This window comes from Hemitrygon akajei, chromosome 26, assembly GCF_048418815.1.
Source record: "Hemitrygon akajei chromosome 26, sHemAka1.3, whole genome shotgun sequence".
NCBI classification, from domain to species: domain Eukaryota; kingdom Metazoa; phylum Chordata; class Chondrichthyes; order Myliobatiformes; family Dasyatidae; genus Hemitrygon; species Hemitrygon akajei.
Window position 1 is genome coordinate 23,298,079 of NC_133149.1, and position 23,735 is coordinate 23,321,813.

At 41.6% G+C, this 23,735-nt stretch overlaps 1 protein-coding gene across 6 annotated transcripts in view; it reads right to left on the reverse strand.

Moving 5' to 3' along the window:
* Positions 1-793: 793 nt before the first annotated feature.
* robo3 (roundabout, axon guidance receptor, homolog 3 (Drosophila)) overlaps positions 794-23,735 on the reverse strand; it is a 569,123-nt gene continuing 546,181 nt past the window's right edge. For all 6 annotated transcript variants that reach the window (XM_073029734.1, XM_073029732.1, XM_073029730.1 and 3 more), the window contains 2 exons: positions 14,533-14,690; positions 794-931 (listed from right to left, as the gene is read on the reverse strand). In XM_073029734.1, coding sequence (XP_072885835.1) covers positions 920-931; positions 14,533-14,690 — 170 coding nt within the window. In that variant the 3' untranslated portion in view covers positions 794-919. The remainder of the gene's footprint in view (positions 932-14,532; positions 14,691-23,735) is intronic.

A 23,735-nucleotide genomic window follows, 5' to 3' on the forward strand; every position in this document is an offset into this window, starting at 1 on the left:
TCTATGACTTAGCTTTGCCAGATATATGCAAAACAAGAGAAAATCTCATTTAGAAAGGAGAAACCTCCAGCTGAGATGCATGCCCTATTTTTATTATCAGTCACTGGTCAATTTCTTTCTTTGAGCATCAGACATTGTGTTTCTATATACCTCTAGATAAATAACCACTCTTAGTTTATCTACTGAACATTTTTACGAAATGTTTTTTAATACAACAAAATATCAGGCTACATTCAATCTTATTAAAACTTTATACCAGCAGCCAATACCCTCCCACCTCCAACAGACTCATCTTCAAATCGAATGGTTCTCACCCAGCAAGCATAAGCTAACGGCTTTTTCCAACGCATATTCACTTCAGTATCGTGGTCCGCTAAAAAGCATCATCTTGGAACACAGATGGGGATATCCACAGCCAGTGTCTAATCCATCCAATCTTATGTTTCCCAAATAGGCTGTTCTATGGCCAACAGGATCGTTTGGGGGATCCAGAATGCGTTGTGTGTGTGTGTGTGTGTGTGTGTGTATGTTACAGAGTGCAAATATATTTTTTTCATTTAGTCTGTTAGACACATACTTGCTATTGAAAAAGATTGGCACATTCAGACAAATACCTTATAATATCCAACATTATCTTTTTTTTTCATTTATAAATACGTTCACCAGAAGGCCAGGAAATGCTTAATAACAAACAAACAAAAAAATCCCAGCTATTTACATTTACAAAGTTAACATGAATTTTCCTGATGTCATAAATTAAACATAAAAGTGTTTTTTTCTTGAAATTTCAAACTTTGATTTTTTTTTTCATACAAGGCAAATTATTTTTTTTTCCAGGGTTGGGAATAAGAGCATGGGAGGTGCCTTTGTTGGAGACCTCACCTACAGCCTGGTTCTTTTGCCCATTCCTGTCTTCTGTTCATCTTTTGTCCTGTAAATAACCAAAATCAAAATATGAGTAACATTGGTCAATGCAAAATAATACTGGGGTTGAAATATGAAAGTGTGTTGCATAGACAAGGTCTTAGCTCCTTGCGTATAGAAGAGTAAACCTATATTGAGCTGTTCAAGATGATTAAACAGTCCAATAGAGTAGATGGACAGAATGAAGTCCATTGTAAAAATGAAGTCCAGAACAAGGGTCAGTATAGGTAAGGTGGGCTGAAGGGTTTGCTTCTGTGCTGTACCTCTATGCAGGAAATACAAGCTAATAAAACAACATTCAGATGTGATCAAGAAACACTTCCTACTGATGGAAGTGGAGTTCTCCCACAAAAGAAGTTTTTGAGGCGGGAGTTAATTGAACATATCAAATCTAATATTATTACATCTTTGTTAAAGATGAGAGGAATATTGAACCAAGGTGGATAAATTGAGATACTGGAACCAAATGACAGCACAGGTTCAGGGTCTGGAGCAATAAACATTCTGTTGGAAGAGTGCAGCGGGCTGAGTAACAGAGAGGAAAGGAACTGTGTCAGGAGTCAGTGTAGGGTTGTGTCCTGATGTAGTGCTTCGACCTGAGATGTTGACAGTTCCTTTCCTCCCACAGTTGTTACTCGACCTGCTGAGTTCCTCTAGCAAACTGTTGCTCCAGATTCCAGCATCTGCAGTCTCTCTTGTGTCTTTAAGCTTAGAGTCTGAATGGCCACCCTACAACCGATGCAGGAGAGATTACATGTTAATAGTTCAAAGTAAACTTATTATCAAAGTATGTACAGTGTATGTCACCATATACTACCTTCAGAATTATTTTATTGCAGGCATTCACAGTAGATCAAAATACAATCCATACAATGAAAAACTGCACACAAAGACTGACAAATAACTAATGTGCAAAAGAAGACAAACTGTGCAAATAAAAAAGTAAGTACACCCTATCCTTGTTATATGCGTATTCAGACAATGTGGATTCACAGTTATGCGTCAAACCTAATTCTACCAACTTCTCCTTATATGCGTCCAAAACTCAGTTATGCGAGGCTGCTGGGACGAGAAACATCGCTTTCCCGCCAATACAAGTCACATGCACACGCCTCACAGTCTCACATTGGTAGTGGCAGCGTGTGGATATGCCATCTTGCGCTCTTAAACTTTTGTTGTTATTACCTACAGTGCGCTAATTTTGTGCTTGAAATATTTAACTATGCCTCCTAAGCATCCTATGTCAAGTCCTGGGCCATCAGCCAAGCGGCAGAGAACCACTTTAACACTTGAAAAAAAGTTATAAATAGGGCCGCGTCAGGTGAAGGTAACACAGCCTTGGGATGCTACTTTGGCCTGGGTGAGTCCACGATCAGAAACATAAAGAAAAATGCTGAGAAAATTAAGAAGTGCAGTGATTGATTCATCACAAGTGTCTTCAAAGATTGTTACCAAAGTGTGTAACCTGATTATGACAAAAATGGAGAAGATGTTGAGTTTGTACATTGAGCATGAAACAAAGAAAAAAACCAACACTCAGTTCCGATCATCTTCGTGTGAAAGCTTTGGAAATTTATGGTCACCTTTGTTCAGAGGCTAGTGAGGAAGTGGCAAGGATTATTGTTAGCTTTAATTCAAATAGGGGATGGTTTTCTAAGTTTGTTAATCGTCACAAGCTTCACAACTTAGCTGTGTGTGGTGAGCAAGCTAGTGCTGACCACGAAGCTGCTGAACGCCACCCTGTGCAGTTGCGGGCCATGATAGCTGAGTTAGGCCAACAAAATGTTGCCAAGCTGCCGGTTCTTCAAACCGGTGTCATCTCGTGCTGCCGGGAGTTCTGAGAGTTCTGCGCGTCTTCCTTCACCCCTTGCTGTCCTTGATGATCCTGACGACCCACAACCATCCACCTCATCCACGTAAAGCTGCCCGACACTACTGCACAACCACTCATCTCCCGGAGCCAACACACCAGTCACTGTTGGTGAGTACTGTACACCCTAGTATGTTAACTTTCTATGACTTATTACGTTGAATATTACCTTAAATTGATTAAATAGAATATGGATGTTGCCTTGTGGTACGCTTTTGTGTCATATTGGTATGAAAATGTGAATAAATTACAGATAAAACATATTTAGGAAGACCTCCAGAACGCATCTCTATTTTCTCTATTTAAATAATTATTCACATTATGCATTTTCCATACTATGCGACGACTGCAAGGAACGTATCCCCGGCATATAACGAGGATAGGGTGCAAATAAATCATACTGAGAACATGAGCTGTAGAGTCTTTGGAAGTTTATCCATAGATTTTAGAATCAGTTCAGAATTGAGATGAGTGAAGTTTCCCATAACTGGTTCACTTGTTGTATGTAGATTGGTCACTATATCAAGCATCAGTGATTTCATAAACACAATTTCTACTGCTCAACTATGTCCCCTGCCCCTCTTCCTTGATCTAGTGTATTTGCTGTTCTCAAGCCATGACCTTCCACTGTTTCTAACTCAAATTTGTGGAAAACAATTTTCTCATATTTCGCTTGTACAATTGCAGACTGCGATGGCCCCTGAGTTAACACAGTGGAGTGGCGAGATGGGTGTACACAAGAAGCCTGTTGTACGTGGAACTTGGGAAGAGCAAGACTGGGTGGGTCAAAGATAACTGACCAATTTAGGGAGAAAGAGTTGAGGAGAGGCAGCAACAATGAGAGAAGCTATACAGTAGGTGGCAATTTTTATCAACGTGTCATTGTTTATTCAATTTAAAATGTTCCCCCAGCCTTCCCCTCCGTGCTCAGCGGGAGAGGCTTTGTTGTACTGATCTACGAGGTAGAGATGAAGGGTTTGATATTAGAGAACTTTCTTATTTGAAGTGTAGCAGTTGGTTGAACATTTGTCTGGCTGTGGAAAAAAATGAACTTCAACTTCTGAACTTCTGAGTCAATCAATTTTGTGGCTGTCAGTCCCCGACTGAACGTTTATTAGTCTGAGTAAAAGAGAACACCAATTCGTCAAGGATATTTTCAGTCGCGTTCGCTTAAACTTGTAATGCAGTTCCCTTCTCTGTGGCCCCTTCAGTACCCCACCCCTCAAACATACAAGAAATGACAGGCAGACTCTGGGAGGTGACTCTCCATGGCACCTGCTTGCAGACCAAGAAAGTTACTTCTCACTGGGAGGGTTGTGGGGGTGGTAAGGGGAAGCGTGGGGGAAATGTGATTACAGGCTTAAATAAATCCTTTAAAGATGTCTGTTATGCATTGCAGAAGTAAGAATTTGTTAAAGCAGCATTTTCCCATGAGAGACCCAAAAAAAAAACAGGAACAGGTTTCTCTCGGCTCATTAGGTGATCAAGTTGCACTATCTCTGATACTTGATTCCATTTCACATTTTTCTAATATTCTGACCGTAGGCAGCAAAGAAAAAAATACTGCCACATCACACACTTTGAAGTCTATCCTTATGTATGTAATTCATATATTAAAAGCATGTTCACTTCATTAGACTTCAAGATTGCTCAATACTCTTCCCCTTTAGGGTACAATCTGTCTTTAAAGAAATGGGAGACATTTATCAAACATACACGCTTTAGGGCACAGACTGAACTGAACAGGCTAGACATTGGTACAGAAATTGAATAATTTAATATAAAATAATTCCTCAAATAATTATGATTGAATGTTCGGTTTGGCAAGTTTTTAACTGTATTTTGACAGATTAAGTTCTGCCATTTATAACTAAAATCTGGAAGGCCACAGCCCTGATGGTGATGAAAATCACTGACATTAGAGCAGATGTGAAATAAACTGAGTTTCCTACTGAACAATGTGCATTAAATTTACCTGAATGTACAGGTCCCTATCTGCACATGCCCTCGCATTAGTTCTGATACTGCAAGGCCACCCTATCTGATATAATCCATTATAAAAACACTAACAGAATTGGCCTGCTTTCTGCAGGATTTTAGATTCCTGGAAAATCTATTTTCTGTTGGCATCAAATTTCCTGCACAAAGAAGCCCCTAATGATGTGATGTCTTTAGAAAGCTTGTGAGAACATTCTAATAGATGGACAAACAGCAGGATTAGGGTTAGTTACTTTGCCCAGGGGAAAAATGGACTGAACTTGTTGCTTTTGATCTGGTTAACAATCCTCGTACTTTCTGCAAGATACAAGGTAGACGGTCTGCAGTGAGAGAGGATGTGAGCGATCCTGGGACAAGTGCATTTTTATTGCACTGCAGTGTGGTGTTGGGTGTAGTACTGATTTGCTGCAGTTGGCACGGTTACCTTATCGCTCCTTGGACCAGGGTTCAATTCTTACCTTAAGAATTGACTGTGCGTGTTCTCTCTACAACTGTGTGAGTTTCCCTCAGGTTTTCTGGTTTCCTCCCACATCCCAAAAAATCACTAGTAGATTAACTGACTGCTGTAACTTAGCCTTTAGCATAGGCCAGTGATGAAAAAAAACAATGAGGGGAATTGATGGGCATGTGAGGGAGGCGATGTTGTAGGTCAATAGCGAAATAAGAAGGAAGTAGCTGGAAAATGGGACTGAGGTAGCTCTGCTAGGAGCTGGCATGGACCTGATGGGCCAAATAGCCTCGGTCTGCGCAAAGAAACATACAATGAAACAGCACAGGAGCAGGCCCTCCAATCCGTGATGTCTGTGCCAATCATGATACCAATGTACATCATCTGCAAACCTCTATTCTATACCTGTTCATGTGCCTTACTAGGTTGGTATCATATCTGTTTCCATCATTTCCCTATGCAGTGCATTCCAGTTGATTCTAACCTAAACTTTATATTGCTGCAGCATGACTTCCTGACTTCTCTACTCGAAGCCCTGACCAATAAAGGCAAGAGTACCAAACACTTCTGGTGGCACTCTTAGAGAACTATGGATTTGCACTTTCTGTACATTAATGATCCTCTTACATATAAATGACTTGCCATTTACTGCATACTTTAATCTTGCATTTGACCTCTCAAAATGCAACACCTCACGCTTGGCTGGCCTTAACTTCATCTGCCATTGCTCTGTGCAAGTTTCCAAATAACTTACATCTTGTTGCATCCTTTGGCACCCTTCCTCACCAGTTTTCATGTCATTAGTGAGTAGGTGAGCAAGACCTTGTTCTTAAGGAGAACAAAATGAAGGATTTCAGGGTACTAAGGAGAAAGCAATTGGGACTGGTGCATTTACTCTGCTGGGAAATAGTATGGATCTCTTCTGTGCCAGGAATGCATCCAACATGGTGAATATGGGAGTGAAGGTTTGTAGTGTAGAGACTACAAGAAGGAGATGTTGTCATACAAGGTGAGCTGCTTCAGTATACCATGAACAGTTGAGACTCCTTCATCCAGGAGGTGTGAAGATGAAGTGAATCTGTTGAATTCATTGCCACAGGCAGCTGTGGAGGCCAAGTCTTTGTGTATATTTAAGACAGAGGTTGATAGATTTTTGATTGGTCAGGGCATGAAGGGATACGGGGAGAAGGCAGAAGATTGGGAGTGGGAGGAAAATGGATCAGCCGTGATGAAATGGCAGAGCAGATTCGATGGGCCAAGTGGCCTAATTCTGCTCCTATGTCTAATGGTCTCCAAGCAGCTCAAGTTCAGAGTGTTAGGCCAGGGGTTTAAGCATTTAATAACCCTACAGATGCATTAACATCTGGAAATCCCATTGTATTTGAAAACAGGTACTCAGGCTGCAAACTGCAAAGACCACTCCAGGTGATGTGATTCCAAGCAGCACCTTGGCTTGGTGAATGGCCCACAATACAGTGTGAGGAGGGCAGCTTTTCACTAGCTCCACTCATTTATGTACAGGAACCGTATCAATGGGCTGTTCTGGTTGCATGAGATCCAGACAAAGAAACCATGTTCTCAGAAAATTTAGTGGAGGCCCCAACTCTGGAAAAGACTGAGAGGTGTGAGATCCTGCAGAACTAAACCCTTCCAGAGAGAAAGAGGGTTGCTTGGCAGGACAGATCCAAACCTGGCCTTGAATGTTGTCTGTGGCTGTAGATGCTCCAGTTTCCTTTGCTAAACGGGTGCTGGTGGTTAAGTTAATTGATGTTGTAAATTGCCTCTAGAATGGGCAGATGGGAGTGCTGGGGAGCTGAGGGAATGTGAGAGAGAACAGATCACCCAGTAATGTAGGGCCATGGATATGATGGGATTGCTCTGACAGCCAGCATGGACTTGATGGGTTGAACAGCCTCCTATGATGTGCAGAATGATAATGAAGGAAACTTAGTACTGACAGGAAAAGTCTAAGAGAAGGTCAATACCAGGAGAAGATGGCTGTAATGTGACAAAAAAATTATGACTAGAGCAGAGTTGTCTATTCTTCTCAGTCCCCTGCCATCTTCAATCTGGTTTCTCAAACACTACCCTGTCCTGCATTTAGCAGATTCAGATTTCAGTGCCCCTCCCCCTCCACCCTCGCATTCCTTAAGCAGAGCTGACCTATTGAACAATGACAGACAGATTCTCCAAACACCTCTTTATACTGTCACTCCTTTCTTGGAGAAGGTTGTATACATGAGACAGAACGGGTGACTGGAGGAGGCCAAGGCTGAACTGGCTAACCTAATCCCATATAAGAGGATGTGCTGGGCATTACAGGCAGTGGGGACAGTGAGGCCTCTTGTGTGGCAACTATTGCTTCACAAATAAATCTTTTCCTTTTCTACCACGAGCTCACCATGCACCCTTGCAAACCACAGGATGAGGCAGCTGCTCTGCCCACTGACCTGGGATTGATGAGCACAGGCCATCCAAGGATGCAGGGAGAGGGGAATTGATTTAACACCTGGAAGGTAACTCTGATAATGCAGCTCTACTTTGGTGCTGACCAGGATTATGGGCTCAGGTCCTAGGGTTCACCATTATGTGACACAGTGGCACTGGCTGAGCTGAGCTGACAAACTCGGTCCAGTGTGACGGACTGCACCTTGAATCAATAGGAAACATGCAATAGATAGCACCAATACGTGGTGACTCTCTATGTGCAGCTCCAATGGGAATCGTCAAATATCCCCATTTAGGACTACGACAGTTGAAATTCAGTCACAGACATGGGTATCCAGTAAGCAACGATGCTTTACGGTGTTTAAAAAATCTTTCGATCCTCAAAATCAATGGACCCTGGATGACAGACTCAGGTCATGAGTGCAATACCCCTATAAGAAAATGGAAGCAGGGAAGGCATGTTGGGCTACAGGTACAATTGAAATAGAGAGACCTTAGGCACTCACTCCCGACTATCCCACTGGCAAATGTACAGCGTCTGGAAAATAGAACTGAACACATCTAAACAAGATTGCAGTTCCAGAGGGACATCAGGGACTGCAGTGTACTTCACGGAAACATGAAGTGGAGAGAGAGAGACTGAAGCAGGTCAATAGTTCACAGGCTTTAATGCGAACAGTGTTAAAGGGAAAAGAAAACAATAAACGCTCGGCCAAATAGGGCCGTTAACGAAAACTCCCAAATGGAAAACGAAGCCTACACTGCGTTGAAAGAGAACAACTGAGAATAAAATGAATACCGCTAATCTTCAGAGTTAGTTGACTCAACAGTCCAATTTCTCGGGCAAGGTGGAATGCAAGCAGGCAACAAAGCATTGCTGTGTCCGAATCTCGACAAATACTACGACGGAATGAGTGGAGTTAAATACTATCACAATGAAATAATAATTAACTGACGCGTGCATATTCACGAGCGCAATTGCCATATCTGCTGTGCTGCCGAATCTGTGGGTGTGACAGCTGCAGCCTGGTGGCTCACCATTCCCTGCAAAGGCAGGTCAGTTGAGTCAGTTAAAGGTAGAGGAAGGGGAGTATGCTTCATGGTTAACTCATTGTGGTGCACAGACATGGTGGTTCTGTCTCAGTTCTGCTCAGCCGACCTGGACTATCCATTGGTGAGATGTTGTCCATTTTATCTGATGAGGGAGTTTTCCATCGTCATCCTGGTAGTGGTGTACATTCCACCCCGGCCAACATCAGGCAGGCATTGGAGGAACCGAGCACCATGATCGGCAGGCACGGAACGGCACACCTATCATTGCGGGAGATTTCAACCAGGCCAGCTTGAAGAAGTTTCCAAAAAATTACCACCAACATGCTACCTGTGGAACCAGAGGACAACTTGACCACGGTTATACCACCATCAACAACAATTACTGTGCCGACCCATACCCACACTTTGGAAAGTACAGTCACGAACGTGCAGATCGGAAATAACATCTCCTCCTCACTGACAATCAACACTGGCACAGCTCAAGGATGTGCGCTTCACCCATGCTTTGTTCTTTCTACACCCATGACTGTGTAGCTAGGCACAGCTCAAACACCTTTGATAAATTCACCGATGATACAACTATTGTTGACAGAATTGCAGATGGTAACGAGGAAGGGTACAAGTGTGAGATAAATCAGCTGGTTGAGTGGTGTCACAACAACAGCATTGCACTCAATGTCAATAAAACCAAGGGTTGTGGACTTCAGGAAGGTGAGGTCCTCATTGAGGAATCATCAGTGGAAAGGGTAGCAGGTTAACGTCCATGGGTGTCAACATCTGTGAAGATCTATCCTGGGCCCAACATAGTGATGCAATTACAAAGAAGGCATGACTGTGACTATATTTCATTAGGAGCTCAAGGAGGCTTGGCATATCACCAACGCCACTCTTAAACTTCTACAGATGTACCACGGAGAGCATTCTAACTGGTTGCACTGCAGAGGAACAGAAAAATCTGCAGAATGTTGCAAACTCAGCCAGCTCTATCATGGGCACTAGCCTCCTGAGCATCAAGGTCATGCCCTCCTCTCACTGTTACTATCAAGGAGGAGGTACAAGAGCCTGAAAACCCACACTCAACATTTTAGGAACAGCTTCTTCCCTCTGTCATCAGATTTCTGAATGGACAATGAACCCATGAACACTGCCTCTCTATTATTTTTTTTGTGCACTCTATTTGCACTACTTATTCAATTTAATTATTATATATATTTCTTATTGTAATTTATAGTTAAAAAAATTATTGCACTGTACTGCTGCTGCAAAACAACATGCAGTATGCCAGCGCTATTAAACCTGATCCTGATCATAGGCAACAAGCCTCCTTCCTCCGATGGTAAGCAAAATCATTTCGAACCTCAGAGATTTACAAAAAACTTCATTACTTCTCTTCCAATATGCATGGGTTTTTATTTGGTCAAGCTGAGAGGACACAGCTTCACCTGAGACTAAAAATTGCAGCAGTGTCTCAGTACTGCATTGAAATGTCAGCCAAGGTGACATGGACCAGTTTATGGTGTCAAGTGTGGAAACGCAACCAGCTAATTCGGAAGTGACCGTTGATCCAAGAATGATGTTTTAGCAGCTTCTTGTTTGTCATGCCCTAAATTGTTTAACAAGTCATTTGTAACTCACTGGGTGGCACAGATGCGCAGCTGTTAGAGCCACTAGCTCAGAGACTAAGGTTCAATCCTGATCTCTGGTGCTCTCTACGTGGAGTTTGCAATGTGATGGCGTGGCTTTTGCTGGGTGCTCTAGTTTCCTCCCACATTCCAAATATTTGCAGGTTTCCAGGTTAACTGGGCACTGTGAATTGCTTTTAATGTGTAATTAAGTGGTAGAATCTGGGGGAAATTAACATTGGATTAGTGTAAAATGGGTAGTTGATATTCAGTGGGCTTAAGGATGTATTTATGTGCTTTACCTCTATGACAGTGAAATTGGTGGAAAAAGGCATGCAGTGTACAAAAAGTTTCTGAAAGGGAGAGAGGTTGATTTAAAAATGGGATTAATGTAGGATTAACACACACAAAATTGCTGGAGGAACTCAGCAGGCCAGGCAGCTTCTATGGAAAAGAGTACAGTCGACGTTTCGGGCTGAGACCCTTCATCGGGACTGGCAAAAACAAGATGAGGAGTCAGAGTTAGAAGGTGGGGGTGGGGGGGGGGTTGCATTTCCAGAAGTTCAAGAGATCGATGTTCATGCCGTTCTGCTCAGACGGAATATAAGGTGTTGCTCCTCCAACCTGAGTGTGGCCTCATTGCAGCAGTAGATGGACTGGCATGTCAGAATGGGAATGGGAACTGGCCACTGGGAGATCCTGCTTTTGCTGGCGGATGGAGCGTAGGTGCTCGGCGAAGCGGTCTCCCAATGTAGGATTGGTACAAATGGGTGGTTGGATTCTGTGGACAAGGAGCTTGTTTCCATGCTGTGTCTTTCTATGACTGTGACTGATTATGTCCTGGCTACAAAATACAATTTAACAATGAGGTATGGGTCCGTTTGATGACCTTGCAAACGGTATAATGTCTCTGAGCAGGTTCTAATGATGAATGGCATCATTCAACAAGCAATAGCTCAGATCTGATCGAGGCAGGGCCAAGAAAGTCTTTTTCCTTTATTTTCATCAAACCAGCTTGTGGAAGCAGTTTGGAGGGTTCCGATTTGAACGAAGTGCAGCTCCACCACATCTCAACCGTCAGCATTCCTGTGACAGATCTACCAATGGAATCTGCAGCCAGGATGAAAGAGCCTTTGTAGAGAAGCAAAAAGACACAACAAAAGAAAAAAAAAGACTGAAAGGAATTGAGGCTGAAGGTGGCCCTTTGCTCTAGGTAAGGCCTGACAGGTCTGCGCAGGCCTCAGAGCAAAGAGTCATCTCACAAGCTGTTCTTTTCATTCCAGTAGCAGTTACATTAAGGGAGTATCAGGTATATAAGGTGCAGGGGGTTCAATGGATGTTAATACAGCGATTAGCTTTGTAATCTAAACCGCATAATAGAGCTCTAAAGGACTCCTGACATAGTTATCTATAAATCCTTGCCCTCAAGCGGGGAGCACACCGATCTCTCTAGAGAGAATTTTCATCGCCTCTGCAACAAATGATAATTTAACTCTTAAAAGTACAATGGCTTGTAAAGCAAAGTTTCATCACCTCCTTCAGAGTTACCCTATTCCATTAGAATGGTAGATTTGTGAACCTAATGGCCAAGTTTCCATCTTGCAATATTCTTCTGCAACCTAATATAGAATTTCAAACAATTAATGTTACTAATATCAATGACTCTTCTCCTGACTGAACATATCAATTTCAGTAGCTGTGGTACTGACTAAAATTTGGACAAATACAGTTAGTGCTCTATCAATCCAGTGTACATATACACAATAGTAACTGTACTGACCCAGACTTGTAATTGGTATCAACTCCACAGCAACAATCATTGCACTGATTCAGATTACAATCTGACTGTTGTAGTGACTGAAACATGCAGAATGCAAAGGTGAATTAGGTGTTATACCAAGCTATTTCTCTACAAATGCAGATACTTATCCCAATCATCTACAACTTACCTGCAAGCAGCTATTTGTAGCATTATTAGCCCGAATCTTTGGATAGCATTCCTCTACATTTAACTGGAGAAACGCCAATTGCCACTTCACTGTGGTAGCTAAAATTCATCTGCTGGTTTTACAAGCTATATCATTGTAAAAGACGTGTGCTGATAGTTGAAATACATAAGCTTTCAAAATCATAGGGCAATTAAATCATAAATATAAAAACTGTTACCTATAAATATAGAAGAAATTCAGATGAAAGCTCAGAGTGTGGTTAGGATTATGAATACGGGTTGAAGTGAATAGATACTTTTAAGGGTTAATCAAACAATCAGTACCACAGGAAAGAGGGCTCTGCTGATAGAATCGGTACAGTGCATTATGTAACTGGACTAGCAAACCAGATGGCTGGGCTAATGAACCTGCAACATGAGTTCAAATCCCACGTCAGCCGGGGGATTTGAACCCTGTTAATCAAATCAATCTGAAATAAAATCCAGCGTCAGTAATGATGATCATCAAACTCTTGTCATGAAAACAGTTACTCGATGGACACTAGTTTGCTGTCCTTACCTAGTTTGCACAGTATTTGACTCAGGACACACTCCAGTGTCGACAGCTCTTAACTGTGTTCTGAAATGGCTGAAAAATCATTGGATTCCAGGAAAATTAGGCCTGAGAAACATATGCTGGCCTTGCCCTCAATGAATAAAATGAGTTAGGTGGATAGATGCAGGGTGAATGGCCCTGTACAGTGTAAACTAGGTGGGTTGGATGATACAAATTCCTTAAGTGTGGCAATACTCATTTCTCAGTCATTTGCAGCAATTACAGGGAACCATAAGATCCCCATGGAGTTTCAGAACCAAGCCTTTACAGAAATAATAAAATTAGGAAGAATTCTGCAGCACAGACTTTGTGTTTATATAAATCAGAAATAAAATGTACGGGGATGCAATGCAAATTGCTAACAAAGAATATCGAACAGTACAGCACACGAACAGACCCTTTGATCCACAATATTGTGCCAAACCAATTAAATTAGTAATCAAAAACCAACTAAACTAATCCCTTATGCCTACACTTCCATATCCTTCCATATAGGCACATGAATGTGAGGAATCTAAAAGTCTCTTAAAAGCCCCTAATGTTTCTGCCTCTACCACCACCCCAGGCAGCGTGTTCCAAACAAACACCACTCTGTGTGTTTTAAAAAAAAAACTTGCCCCTCACATCTCCTTTGAAGTTACCCCCCTCACCTCAAATGCATGCCCTCTGGTATCAAACATGTCAACACTGTGGAAAAATATATTGTCTGTCTGTTCTGTCTATGCTTCTCATAATCCTATAAACCTCTATCAGATCTTCTCTCAGCCTTCAGAAACTCAGAAAATCAGGCAGCATCTGTGGAAATGAACTAACAGTCAATGTTTTGGGCCGAGACCCTTCATCAGGACTGTAAAGGAAGGGGATAAAGCCAGAATAAGTCACCTGCAAACTTACTAATCCACCCATCTGCATTTTCATCCAGGTTATTTATATACATCGCAACAGCAGAGGTCCCAGTACAGATCCTTGCGGAACACCATTAATCACAGACCTACAGCCAGAACAAGTCTATTCAAACACTACCCTTGTCTACTATGGCCCAGCCAGTTCTGAATCCAAAACAGAAAATCACCATGGATCCCATGTATCTTAATCTACTGGATGGGCCTCCCATGAGCGACCTTGTCAAATGCCTTATAAAAATTCATGAAGACAACATCCACAGCTCTACCTTCATCAATCACCCTCATCACCTCATCAAAAAAACTCAACTAGTAAGACACAACTAACCCTGTATAGAGCAAAGCTGGCTCTCCCTAATTAGGCCATGGTTTTCCAAATGCTTATAAATCCCATCCCTGAGAAATTCTGTCCTTAAAAAAAATCCCATCCCTAAGCTGATTCTGAAAACATTATAAGGCTATCTTCCACATGTCATGGGGTCTTTGTTAGAGTTACTGGAAACCCCTGTACATTGCATGTTAGATGGAACAAGAGTAAGTGGGTTATCTGCCTAGATTGACATATGGTGAATGGTGATAGCATTCGCAAGACAAAAATACATTAATGCTGGGAATTGTGTGGATGGACAATCATCTGTAACTACATTCCTTTTGGACAGGAGATCAATAAGGTACCAGATCTCCAGGATGTTGTACTATGGAAGTTGGCTCCGTAGCCTCCTACCTCACTGCGGTCTACTCCAGCTCCTTTGCTTCGCCCTGCTACGTGACCCCGTGACCCGGTTGAACCTCTGGATGATGAACTTCCTGTTGTGGAGCAATTGCTTGACATCTGACCCCGTTGCAGGAAGTTGGGTTTACTGTACGGTATTAAGTCATCTTCTGCAAGAGCAATTCAAAGAAAATGAAAAGTTATTCTAGCAGCCTAAAACCATTAACAGAATCACTCTGATTTGTTCTGTATCTCTCACACCTCTAAAGAGTGTAAAACCTATGAAAATCTGCAATATTTAGTAATTATGGTACTGGATTATCAGTTCCAAGATTATGTGTTCAAATCCCACTATAGCAGCATATTGAAAGTGGCGTCATAGGTAGGCAGGGTCATTGAAAGTGGTGTCGTAGATCAATAGGTTTGTAAAGAGAACTTTTGGCACACTGACCTTCATAAATCAAAGTGTTGAGTACTAGAGTTGGAATGTTATGTTGAAGTTGTATAAGACATTGGTGAGGCCTAATTTAAAGTGCTGTGCTTTGTATAGTCTTCTACCTACAGGAAATATATCAATAAGCTTGAAAGAGTGCAGATAAAATTTACAAGCATGTTGCCAACACGAGGACCTGACTTATAGCAAAAGGTTGAATAGGTTAGGATTTTATTTCCTAGGGCATAGGAGAATGAGAGAAGATTTGATAGAGGTGTACAAAATTATGAGGGGTATAGGTAGTGTAAATGCAAGCAGCTTTTTTTCCCACTGAGATTGAGTGAAATTAGAATGAGAGGTCATGGTTTAAGGGTGAAAGGTGAAATGCTTAAGGGAAACATGAGGGGAGTTTCTTCAACCAGAGGGTGGGAAGAGTATGGAATGAGCTGCTAGTGGAATTGGTGGATGCAAGTTTGATTTCACCATTTAAGAGATATTCAGATAGGTAAATGGATGAGAGGGGTATGGAGGGCTATGGTTCAGGTGCTGGTTGATGGGACCTAGCAGATTAATAGTTTGGCATGAACTAGATAGGCCGAAGGGTCTGTTCTGTGCTGCAGTACTCTATAGTAAGTCTTGAAATGGATTATTATTTAAATGGAGAAAGACTGCTAGGAGCTTGGAGACTTTTGTACATGGAGCACAAAAAGATGCCACACAAGCACAGCAGGTAATTGGGCCAGTGGGATGTTGGTTTTCACTTCAGAAGTTTGGAGAATAAAAATAGGGAATTCTCACTACAACCGTACAAGTTGTGAGTGAATATAAGTCCAGAAAACTATCAACAGTTCTGGTCCCCTTACATATGGAAATATTATAGTCCACTTATATATTGTCATTGGAGGTAGATAAGAGAAGGTTCGCCAGATAAGGAGAGGTTGTCATGGGGAATCAGATTCAGCTTTATTATTACTGACATACGTCATGAAATCTGTTGTTTTGTGGCAGCAGTACAGTGCAAGATATAAAATTACTGTAAGTTACAAATAAATAAAACAAATAGTGCATAAGAAGAACAGTGAGGTAATAGTGCAAAAAGTTAAACTGCTTGAGTCTGTACTCATTAGAGTTTGGAAGAATGAGAGGCAATCTTATTGAAATACAACAGATTCTAAGAGATCTTGATAGGATAAATGCCAGGAGGATGTTTCATTGCTGGGAGACTCTTGGACCTGAGGGCATAGTCTCAGGATAAAGCAAAACCCACTGCAGACTTGATGATGAAGATTTTTTTTTCACTTGAACTGTATGAATTTGTTGCTCCAAAAAGGTACAGAGGCAGAATGCTTGAATATATTCAAGGCTGAAGTGGTTTAATATTTAATCAGTCAGGGAAATGATGCTACTGGGGAGAGGGTGGGACTAGAGGAAGTTGGATCGGCTATATCTTATTGAATAGCAAAGCAGACACAAGGGGCTCATGTCTTACTTCCATTCCCATTTCTTATGGAATTATTGTCTCAAGGAATTTTAAAACATCTGCTTATGGATTATTAACTCTAGAAGATATGGCCATGGAGGCTGCTGATCTGTTGTAAAAGTCAAAACAAGTTGATTAATGGCCTTCAGAGAGAGAAAATAGACAGGCATATACATGGATCTGACTCCAAATTATGAAATTGACTTCTGAATACCTCAGGGTGCTTAGGGGGAGCATTTATTTGAAGTTACGTGAATATCAAAATCAAATACTTTAATGTGCACTCATTTCATGTAGCATTCATGCTGTTCAAGTCAAGAGATCACAATTACCAAATGGATTACCAATCTCATTTGTTCTTGGCTGTGATAGCTGAAGGAAGAATTTATGATCTTCAGATGATATCATGGGATATCATAGGAAGCAGTCAATCTCTGGCTTTAATGCAACATCTTTAGTAGTGGAGCACTTCCCTGGTAAAAAGCTAAAGTTCAGGCCAGGTTCAATGGGTGGTTTTTGGAGTTGTCCTTCAACACACAATCTTTTGACTCAAAGAAAAAGTTCAATCAGCTGATGCAAGTTCAAGTTTCAAAGACTCTACTAAGTTATCTTCAACTCTGACCCACCTTGAAATCAGGTAAATTCCAGAATGAGTTTAGTGTTGTAAATCCCTTATAGTGAAGTAGTTTCCAAGATTCAGTTCTTGCGCATAAGGATGGACTATTTGGATATAACATTAGTTGCCCAAACAGAAGCTTAACCATCTTGCATCCAACATACAGACAAATCACCTTGTCCTCCTATTGGGAAGTAGCTGATATTGTAGAAGTACGTGAACAAGAAGTCGGGGAATGAGACAGCAGACTAATAGCTGGAGTTGAGCAAATTGCAGCACTTAAGGTTGATCAATACTGGCATTAAAATACTGCAGGCTCAGTTTCTAATTTAGACTTCAAGAATTCAGAGGTTGTTATTTGATTTTCACTACCAATGTTAATCCATTTCTTCCCTCTGTGCACCTTATTAAGTTTTCCCAGCTAGCATCATGTGTCACTGTACACTGTACCTCTATTGATGCAATCCAGCTTCCTTGCACTGTAGGGCTTGCACCTGTAACTCAGTCCAGACAGCTGTCTATCTCACTAACAATGCTGATCTTAGTAATTCTCCCTAGTAAGCACTAAGGAAGTCGACAATATCACCACTGATTTTAATGACAACCTCCCACACAGCAAGCTTTAGGAAAAGTACTGACAACATAGTTGACAATGCTAACTACTAAACCCCCTGAGTTAAAAGAAATGGCACATTGTACTGGAAAGGCCAGTGAAATAGTAGATATCCAATCGGCAACACAGAACCATTAGATGTGGAGTGGGTTTTAGGCTGCACTTACTTATCTCAAATCCATCAACAAGGCAGCCATTACAATTTCAGATTTGTATCTCCCTAATATTCCACTGCCTTGGTCTGTAAATGTTTGTAATAACCTACAGAGTTTTCATTTAAATAAAACACTTCCATACCCTTCATCACAGGGAATGGAGTTAATGGAATCAATTAGTTCTAACTCCAAAGTAATATGACACTATGGTAACTACCCTTCCTACCTTGCAGCTAATTTAAGGCTTCCTTTGAAATTTAGTGCTGACCCAGTCCATTTGCTGTAAATATCTCAGACCCGCTCTGCCAAGTATTGGGAAATTATTGCAAAGCATCTCATTGAGCCACAACCTTGTTAAAAGAATTTTGTTTGAGTGAGATTTACATTTTCATCAAGGACAAAAGATTATGAATTTTTCAACATTATAACAAAAGCCACCATAAATAATTTTAATGGGTTTAGCCTCCCCTTGATAGTACGATTGAAATCAGCAACTCCAAAGACGCCAGTGGAGGAAGAGAGGCCCAATTAGTTGGGATAAGCCTCAATTATCTGGCAATAAATGAAACTCTGGGCTTATCACAAGGGCCATAATCAGCAAAATTTCATACAACAGAATAAGATATCCTTTGGGGGGAAGGGAAACTAATGTATGGAATATGGGAATGCAGAAACAGGAGTAGGTTTGCTCCAATGTTCAGCAATATAGTTGGTTGGAAGTAGCAGTTCTGAAACCCATTTTAAGATTTATCAGTTCTGGACTGTAAAGTTCTGACTGATCCAACATCACAGCTTTATATGAGAGAGGACTTCAGATTTCTTCCTGCCTCTGAGTGAAAAGAAATGCTTCTTATTTTCTTCCAAAGTGGTTCAATTTGAATTTTGAGATTATCTGATAATCCAGTACAATTGGAACTGGACTGGATAATTTTCTGGACTTCTAGAAGTTAGTTGCATTCAATCCATTTCTTTTAACTGTTATCTGTCATGCATTTTCCAGTAAGCCAGGTAACTTTTTATGGACCACGGGAATTGGGGCCTTGGTGAGTTGAAAAGGTGCATGGGAACACTGGAAGGGGAGCACCAGGAAACAATGCCCAGTGAGTAAGAAACGAGTGCACACTCAACAAAATTATTGTCAATGTTCCAGCATCATTTGAAGATCAAGACATTCCATCTAACGTGATGGTGTTCAGACATTGAGGTTGAAGGTGTTAGAGTGCAGTTGGCCAGCACTGAACAGTGGAGGAAGTGAATAATATGTTGTTCATCAGATGGACAATGCATGTTAAATGACAAAGACAGCAAGTAATGGACAGAATCTTGCTTTCTCCTAGGCAACAGATCAGATTGAACCTCTAGTTAAGCAACCCACACAAAATGCTGGAAGAACTCAGCAAGTCAGGCAGTATCTAGGGAAGGAAATAAACGGTCAACATTTTGGGCTGAGTCCTGATGAAAGGTCTTGACCCGAATCACCAACCATTTATTCTCCTGCATGGAATCTGCCTGACATCCCGAGTTCCTCCAGCATTTTAGGCAATAAGACATAGGAGCAGAATTAGGACATCTGGCCTGGCGAGTCTGCTCTGCCATTTCATCATGACTGATTTATTATCCCTCTCAACCCCAGTATCCTCCCTTCTCCCTGTAACCTTTAACAACCTGACTGACCAAGAACTTCTCAACATCTACTTTAAATATACTCAATAACTTGGCTTCCACAGCCACTCATGGCAATGAATTCCACAGAATCACCCCACTCTGGCTGAAGAAATTCCTTCTCATCTCTGTTCTAAATGGATGTCCCTCTATTCTAAGGCTGTGCCCTCTGGTCCTAGACTCACTCACTATGGGAAGCATCCTCTCCATATCCACTCTTATCCAGGCCTCTCAACATTCAATAGGATTCAATGAGATCCACTCTCATTCTTCTAAACTCCAGCAAGTACAGGCCCAGGCACATTAAACACTCCTCATACATTAACCCTTTCGCTCCTGTGGACACTCCAAGGCCAGTACATATTTTCTTAGATAAGGGGCCCTAACTGCTCCCAATACTCCAAGTGCAGTTTGACCAATGCCTTATAAAACCTCAGCATCACATCCTTGCTCTTATATTCTAGTCCTTGTGAAATGAATGCTAACATTGCATTTACCTACCTTACCACCAACTCAACCTGCAAGTTAACCTTCAGGGGAACCTAAACAAGGACTCCTAAGTTCCTTTGCACCTCTGAATTTTAGATTTTCTCCATGTTTAGAAAACAGTCTATGCCTGTATTCCTTCTACCAAAGTACATGACTGTACCCTTTCCTACATTATATTCCACCTGTGGACTGTGCCTATCCTCCTAGTCTGTCCAAGTCCTTCTGCAAACTTCCTGCTTTCTCAACACTACCTGCCCCTCCACATATCTTTGTATCATCTGCAAACTTGGCCACAAAACCTTCAATTCCATCATCCAAATTGTTCATATATAATGAGAATAGAAGCAGTCCTAATACTGAAAACTGTAGAACACCACATCTCATTGGCAGCTAACCTGAATAGGCCCCCTTTATTCCCAGTCTTTGCCTCCTGCCAGTCCAATCCATGTTAGGATCTTTCCTGTAATATCTTGTTAAGCTGCTTTATGTGTGGCACCTTGACAAAGGCCTTCTAAAAATCCAACTAACCACACCCACTGATTCTCCTTTGTCTATACTGCTTGTCGTTTCTTCAAAGAATTGTAACAGATTTGTCAGGCAAGATTTCCCCTTAAGGAAACCATGCTGACTTTGGCCTACTTTATCAGGCACCTCCAAGTACCCTAAAGCCTCATCCTTAATAATGAATTCCAATATCTTTCCAACCAGTGAAGTCAGGCTAACTGGCCTGTAATTTCTTTTCTTCTGCTTTTCTCCCTTCTCGAAGAGTGGGGTGGTATTTGCAATTTTCCAGTCCTCAACGACCATTCCAGAATCTAGTGATTCTTGAAAGGTCATTGCTAATGCCTCCACAATCTCTCAGCTACCACTTTCAGAACCCTAGGATGTAGTTCATCTGGTCCAGGTGATGTATCTACCTTCAGACCTTTTAGCTTCCCAAGAACTTTCTTCTCAGTTATAGCAACTACACTCAGTTCTGCCCCTGACACTCTCAAATTTCTGGCATATTGCTAGTGTCTTCCACAGTAATGCAAAATACTTATTAAGTTCATCTGCCATTTCTTTGTCCCATTACTACCTCTCCAGGGTCATTTTCCAGTGGTCTGATATTCCCTCTCGCCACTCTTTTATTCTTTATAAACTGTATCTGAAAAAACTTCTGGTATCAACTTTGGTATTCTTGGCTAGCTTACCTTCATATTTCACTCTTTCTCTCCTCTGGCTTTTTTTTTTAAGATGCCTTCTTTTGGTTTTTGAAACCTCCCAGGAACTTCAATTAAATCTGGTTATTAACACAACATCCAATCCAGAATAGCCTTTTCCCTAGTGGGCTCAATCACAAGCTGCTCTAAAAAGCCATCTCATAGGCACTCTACAAATTTCCTCTCTTAGGATCCAGCAACAACCCGATTTTCCAAATCCACATGCATTTTGAAATCCCTCATGACTATCGTACCACTGCTCTTTCGACATGCATTTTCAATTTCCCATTGTAATTTGTAGACCACATCTTTACTACTGCTCTGTGGCCTGTATATTACTTGCACGAGGATATATTTACCCTTGCAGTTTCTTAGCTCTATCCACAACAATTCTACATCTTCTGATGCTATAACACCTCTTTCCAATGATTTGATTTCATTTTTTATTTACCAACAGAGCCACCCCACCCCTCTGCCTCCCTGCCTGTCTTTTCAACACAATTTGTTTCCTGGATTTTGAGCTCCCAACTATGATCTTCTTTCAGCCATGACTCAGTGATGCCCATAACATCATAACTGCCAATCTCTAACTGTGCTACAAGATCACCTATCTTATTCATTGTACAGTGTGCATTCAAATACAACACCTTCAGTCCTGTATTCATCATCCTTTTCAATTTTGCCCCCATGTTACACTTCAACTGATCCAACAAACTGCAATTTTGGCTTATCATCTGCCTGTCCTTCCTCACAGTCTCACTATACACTGTAGTGTGTACATACTTGTATACCAACTGCCCCATCCTCAGCCTTATCACTAGGGCTCCCACACCCCCCCCCCCGCCAAATTAGTTTAAACCCTCCCCAACAGCTCTACCAAACCTCTGGCTGCTCAACCTCCTTCTTGAGAATCTTCTGCAGCCACTCTGAGACATCCTGGACTTTAGCAGCTGGGAGGCAAAACACTAGACTTTTTTTTGGTCCATGTTGCTCAGGGTTTCCAGCATCTGCAGAATTGCTAGTGTCTATAAGCTCTAGTTGAGGATGGTGATGGAAACTTAAAAAGTTAACAGGAGAAGAAGTTACTAAATCTTCCTCCTCCTCGGGGGGGGGGGGCAGGGGCCAATAGATGGGTACCAATGCAAAGGCAGAAAGGAAGAAATATTTGCTAACACTTTCAGGGAGAAGTGCTGAATGGATGCTCCACCTTGGCCTCCTGCTGGGATCCCAACATCACAGAAGCCAGTCTACACCCTATCTGATTCACTCCACATGCTTTCAAAAGGCAATTGGTCAGCAATGACCTGTTCACAACACAGATGAACAAATCCAATTTGGTTAATTACTACTCTCAATCATTGGCAACATGATGGAACAAGCTGCCACCAATAACTGGTTTTAGATACTGATGCCCGGTTTCAGTTGCACAAGGACTACCAGATCTCATCACAGATCTGGTCCAAGGGAACTAAATTGTATAGAGAGATAAAATAGCTGTTACTGAAATTATGGTAGCATCAGGATGCCCTGGTAAATCTGAAATCAGTGGGAATCACAGATGATACAATGACTTTACAAATGGACGATGGTTGTTGTTGTTGGACATCAACCATCACAACCCAAGGACCTTACTGTGGATGTTTCTTCTAGCATTGTCCTAAGTCTAGTCATCATCAGTTGCTTCATTATCAATTCTGCAATGTTTAGTCACATTCATGTACCACAGCAAACAGAGCAGACTATACCCATATGCAGCAAAACCCAAACAATATTCAGGCATGATCTGATAAATGGCAAGAAATATTTGTGCCAGGCAGTACCCATTCCAAAAAGAGATTGTTGAACCACCTACCCTCAATGTTCAATGGCAGTACCATGATTGAGTTTCCCACCATCAGTACCATGGAGAACACCGTGGACCAGAAACTCAATTGAACCAGCCAAGCCAGTAGCATGGCTGCAAGAACAAATTAGAATCTGGGTATTCTATGGTGAGTGACTCACTCAGTAATGCCCCACCATCCACAAGGTGAGATCAGGAATGTGACAGATTTCTCTTCACTTGAATGCAGGAGTGCACTAAGATCTCCCAACAAGCTCAAAAACATCCAAGTAAAAGCAAACCAGTTAATTGGCATCTCATCAAACACCCTAAAAATTCATTCAAAACAAGCTCACAGTGACCACGGTGCACACCATCAACAAAGTGCACGGTACTTACTCATCCAGACCAAGAGTACCTACCAAACCAGCAACCACAACCACCGAGAGGGTCAAGAACAGCAAAGAACATGAGAACACCACTATCCTGACTTGAAAATATGTTGCTGGTCCTTCATCATAACTGCTTTGAAATCCTTGGAATTCCCTGCTGAGTGGAACCATAGAAATTCCTTCACTGGCAGTTCAAGGTGACAGTTCATCATCACCTTCACAAGGGAAATTAGTGCTGGGAAATAAATGCTAGCCTTGCCAGCAACAATCTGATACTGAAAATAAATATAAATGAACTTAGCCCGTGGGCTCAGCAGATCGTTAATGGAACAATCTTTCTCCAGAAACGTT